Raw genomic sequence first — 4,972 nt, 5'->3', positions numbered from 1 at the left:
TATTATATAATTTCGACATTATCATTTATTTCTATTTTGATCAGGTATAGTATGTTGAGGTATTCCGCAAGTCAGTTAGCGGCAGGCGCCTTGTATTTATCCAACAAGTTGTTGAGGAAGCCGACAGCGTGGCCACCACATGTGGCCGTGCATTGTCCTAACACTGAGCACGACGTGAAGGTGGTGGCGAAGGAACTATGTGCATTATTGCAAGTAGCTACCAATGAGGACCATTCGGGGACGCAACTCAGGGCTGTGAAGAAGAAGTTTCAGCTCTCCAAGTGAGTGGGGTGTGGGAGAATACTGTAGGTCGTGATGTGAGCATCGTTCGTGATAGAGGAAATTGAGTTTACTTGGCAAATGGTCTTGATTTTATTTGTTGTTGTTTTCAGGTTCCGTAGTGTGTCCCGTATGGTGCTCGGATGAAGATTAAAGCTGGAGAGTTTCATCTCGTGTACAATACTGATTTATCACGCAAGAAATTGTCTATGATTTTAGAGACTATCGTCCTGAGGAATGCCAGTTGTTGGACGCTTATTCGTTTGTAAAATGAAGCCCCGTGATTATTATCGTCGTATATGATCGCTTGCCCGATTCAATTAGTTTCGTATGCTGCTGTAAGCACGCAATGCATGAGTTATACTACAGAGTGACGAATACTTTCTGTGGGCAGTATTGTGTTGGAAGTAGTCATGCTGGTTTTTGTTAGTTCTTCTCAGTGAGTTGGGTTTACTGTTGATTTTTGAGCACATGTTATTATCATGGTTAAATGACTTTATATGTCTGTTGTGTTATGGAGGAGGAGTTGGGGATATATGTGAACGACGTGTTTGTTATTGTCAGTTTTTTTGTGTGATTTGCATGGTGCATATGGTCGTTTATATTATTGAAACCTCCAGCCTCCGGATTGTGGTAGAGCGCGTGTCGACTCTCGACTGCCATTTGGGCACTGCGGAGGATGACACGCAAGGTACACTAAGGACTCTTAGAATAGTAAGCTTCTGTCGTAAGCCACTCAAGCTTGTTACCTGAAGTGCCCCTAGGACCTACGTCGGGGACCTCGGTTAAATATCACGCTTAACACATACACTACTCCAGGTTGTCAAGACAGTCTAGCTTGTGTGACTAGCTTGGCAGCTTGGAGGACTCAGGTTGTCTCCTTGTGCCGGTAGCGATTGTGTCAGTCGCTGTCCTAAACCAGGCTTCGCTGAAAGACAGCTCTCCGGCACGGTTTCAACCGCGGAGAAGCAACGCTTTTCCTTAAAGCAGGAGTTTCATTCGTTTTATGTGCAGTGGCGTGCTTCTCTGTGAAAACGCAATATTGGCGATATGAAGTAGTCGTGAAATTATTTTCACTGGTCTTTTTCATATCACGGGTGAAACTCATTATATTCCTTATATTCTCTATGTTATGCGGTGATAGACAGTTTATTACCTTTCAGAATCCATAGAGAATATTATTATTGGTTTCTCAATCGTTTATCTTTCGTTCGTCTGAACCGATATTGTATATTCCTATTGCGTTAGCCTTTATACAAAATGTGTGGATTTGATATGCAAATGTGTGTGATTGTGGAGGTTATAGTTGTCGCTATCACTGTCCCAAACGGGTATTCTGATCACAAGTTGTGATTCACAACACATGTTCATAGTCATTGTTACATTGTATATGCATTGATTTAGTTGTGTTTCTGATGAGATCGTCTTCCCTCGAGCCGTTCTCCCCCTTGACCGAGCCGTTGTTGATGATATTCGACGACTTCCTCACGTCCGAGGAATGCGATAGGATTGTGAAACTGTCCCTTAAATAATCGTAAGGTAGTATGGGGTAATTAATTACATTAAGGAACGTAGTGTTTGTTGACGACATTCTGCATCATACATGCACTTTGCAAGAATGATCGATTTTTGAGGGCGAGCGCGATTTGCAACAGTGGTCGATATCGACTCTAACAAACAACTTCTATCTACTATGCTCACTAGCAACCGTTCACAGCACTCTCAGCGGTCTGAAAACGTCCCTATTGGGAAGGAGGGTCATGCTGTGATGGAAACCCGTAAACGGGAGGTGTTCATGGACCTCAGCAACACTTCGAACTTTCTGCCTGCTCACACGGGTGAGTCTCGTCTTGGTGGTGATTCTGGTTGGTTTTGCAGGATGACAACAGGCGCGGCCTCGCGAGGCAAGGCACGATTAGGGGACGATCTTGATGATACTATCATGCAGGGCACCACACCGGCTAGAATGGAGTCCATGAGCCCAGTGATTGACTGGAAGGACACCATTCCCCCAGAGGATCGTCAAGTGACGTTCACTCAGGAGTTCATCCCTCCAGTGAGGGACGATTTTCAGGATCTCGGCGACCCTCAGTTCGTGGCGGAATATGTCAACCCTATCTTTGTCAATATGAACGGCGTTGAACAAAAGTAGGACGACTCTATCGTTCCACAGTGAGGAAAGTATCTTCTCCGTTCGTTCAGATACAGACAGTCCAGCGACTACATGCAGAGAACCCAGAATGATATCACTCAGCGTATGCGTGCAGTTCTGATCGATTGGTTAGTTGAGGTCCATTGGAAGTTCAAGTTGGTTCCTGAGACGCTCTACTTAACGGTAGCTATCGATGATGCTCCCTTGGTTGATGATTTTGTGTGTTTTCAGGTTAACTTGATTGATCGCTACCTTGAGCAGTGTCCTAATCTTCCACGTACACGACTGCAGTTGGTTGGTGTTACTTGTTTATTGATTGCTTCTAAGTGAGTCGAAGTTGGTTGAGGAGTGGTATGAGAAGAAGACGGTGTTTCTGTCAGATATGAAGATATATATCCTCCCGAGATGAAGGACATTGTCAGTATATGCGACAGGACTTATCAACGTCACGAAGTGATGGAGATGGAAGTTGACATTCTCAACACGCTTGGGTAAGTGTCTCTTCCCTCTTTTAGTGTTGTATTGGTATTTGCTTCAGGTTCTGCATGACTACCCCGTCGCCGATGTTCTTCCTGTTGCGGTATGCTAAGGTCATGGAAGCCGATGAGAAGCACTTCTTCTTATCCCAGTATTGTCTGGAGCTTGCATTGCCAGAGTAAGTGGGTTTGTCTCTGTTTCATATTGTATGGCTACATTAGTGTACGTTTCACTGTATGTACTGGAGTTTCACCTGTTTCACCTGTTTCACGTGAAGTGGCGTAGTACTCGGTGAAAAGTCCGATATTGGCGGTATGCAGCGGCTTGTGAAATATGTTTGTACTTTTTTTCACGTCACGGGTGAAACTCCATTATTTCATATTATATATCTATTTAACCAGGAAATATTTATATAATGTTTACCTCTATCTTCTTTTGATATGATATTATATAATTTCGACATTATCATTTATTTCTATTTTGATCAGGTATAGTATGTTGAGGTATTCCGCAAGTCAGTTAGCGGCAGGCGCCTTGTATTTATCCAACAAGTTGTTGAGGAAGCCGACAGCGTGGCCACCACATGTGGCCGTGCATTGTCCTAACACTGAGCACGACGTGAAGGTGGTGGCGAAGGAACTATGTGCATTATTGCAAGTAGCTACCAATGAGGACCATTCGGGGACGCAACTCAGGGCTGTGAAGAAGAAGTTTCAGCTCTCCAAGTGAGTGGGGTGTGGGAGAATACTGTAGGTCGTGATGTGAGCATCGTTCGTGATAGAGGAAATTGAGTTTAATTGGTCAACTGAATTCGATATTGAGGGCAAATATTGGTCTTGATTTTATTTGTTGTTGTTTTCAGGTTCCGTAGTGTGTCCCGTATGGTGCTCGGATGAAGATTAAAGCTGGAGAGTTTCATCTCGTGTACAATACTGATTTATCACGCAAGAAATTGTCTATGATTTTAGAGACTATCGTCCTGAGGAATGCCAGTTGTTGGACGCTTATTCGTTTGTAAAATGAAGCCCCGTGATTATTATCGTCGTATATGATCGCTTGCCCGATTCAATTAGTTTCGTATGCTGCTGTAAGCACGCAATGCATGAGTTATACTACAGAGTGACGAATACTTTCTGTGGGCAGTATTGTGTTGGGAATAGTCATGCTGGTCTTTGTTAGTTCTTCTCAGCGGGTTGGGTTTACTGTTGATTTTTGAGCACATGTTATTATCATGGTTAAATGACTTTATATGTCTGTTGTGTTATGGAGGAGGAGTTGGGGATATATGTGAATCACGTGTTTGTTCTTGTCAGTTTTTTTGTGTGATTTGCATGGTGCATATGGTCGTTAATATTATGGAGTTTCAGCCGTTTTACGTGAAGTGGCGTATTTCTCTGTTAAATGCAATATTGGCGATATGCAGTAGTCGTGAAATTATTCTCACTGGTCTTTGTCATATCGCGGGTGAAACTCTTTATTATATTCCTTATATTCTCTATGCTAGGTGGTGATAGACAGTTTATTACCTTTCCGAATGCATTGAAGATATTATTGTTGGTTTCTCAGTCGTTTGTCTTTCGTTCGTCTGAACCGATGTTATATATTCCTATTGCGTTAGTCTTTATACAGTATGTGTGGATTTGATATGCTAATGTGTGTTATTGTGGAGGATAAACTTGCCCTTCGTGGCGAAGGGGCGGAGCTCACTGAGTCCACGTCCATGGACTCCATCAATGAATTTGACATAGGTCCCCGTTTCGATCCCCGGGTAGGACATTTCTCCGTCATTAAAGTTCTTCGTGCATATCTCTTCGAGCTGTTCGCAGAATCGAGTTTTCCGATTTTGCCCAAAACCTCCGCGTATAGAGGAGTCTTTTGGTCTATCAGACAACCTTCCACGCTTCGTAGTTAAGCCAGAATAATTCTGCACGTACGCACAACGTGAAAGTGCCTGTTGTTGCGGTATATACTCCGCTCGCTTCGCAATTAATATCAGAAAATAGCACATATTTGCGCATCAGATTGACACACACTGTACTTTTATGCAACTTCTACATTATTGAT

At 43.2% G+C, this 4,972-nt stretch overlaps 2 protein-coding genes across 2 annotated transcripts in view; both read left to right on the top strand.

Annotated features, from left to right (window-relative positions):
* The window catches only part of Pmar_PMAR006948 (mitotic cyclin-CYC2, putative), a gene marked incomplete at both ends in the record, with an annotated part of 4,843 nt that extends 1,039 nt beyond the window's left edge, over positions 1 to 3,804 (top strand). Inside the window, 6 exons of the mRNA XM_002783374.1 lie at positions 2,488 to 2,614; positions 2,663 to 2,757; positions 2,812 to 2,922; positions 2,970 to 3,086; positions 3,397 to 3,633; positions 3,771 to 3,804. Coding sequence (XP_002783420.1) covers positions 2,488 to 2,614; positions 2,663 to 2,757; positions 2,812 to 2,922; positions 2,970 to 3,086; positions 3,397 to 3,633; positions 3,771 to 3,804 — 721 coding nt within the window. The remainder of the gene's footprint in view (positions 1 to 2,487; positions 2,615 to 2,662; positions 2,758 to 2,811; positions 2,923 to 2,969; positions 3,087 to 3,396; positions 3,634 to 3,770) is intronic.
* A 734-nt stretch (positions 3,805 to 4,538) lies between these two features.
* Pmar_PMAR006945 (G2/mitotic-specific cyclin-B, putative) overlaps positions 4,539 to 4,972 on the top strand; it is a gene marked incomplete at both ends in the record, with an annotated part of 2,118 nt that continues 1,684 nt past the window's right edge. The window contains one exon of the mRNA XM_002783373.1: positions 4,539 to 4,676. Coding sequence (XP_002783419.1) covers positions 4,539 to 4,676 — 138 coding nt within the window. The remainder of the gene's footprint in view (positions 4,677 to 4,972) is intronic.

The sequence above is a fragment of the Perkinsus marinus genome (assembly GCF_000006405.1).
Source record: "Perkinsus marinus ATCC 50983 genomic scaffold scf_1104296937060, whole genome shotgun sequence".
Classification (NCBI taxonomy): domain Eukaryota; phylum Perkinsozoa; order Perkinsida; family Perkinsidae; genus Perkinsus; species Perkinsus marinus.
The sequence above is the reverse complement of the archived record's forward strand: the minus strand, read 5'-3'. Positions and strand labels throughout refer to the sequence as shown.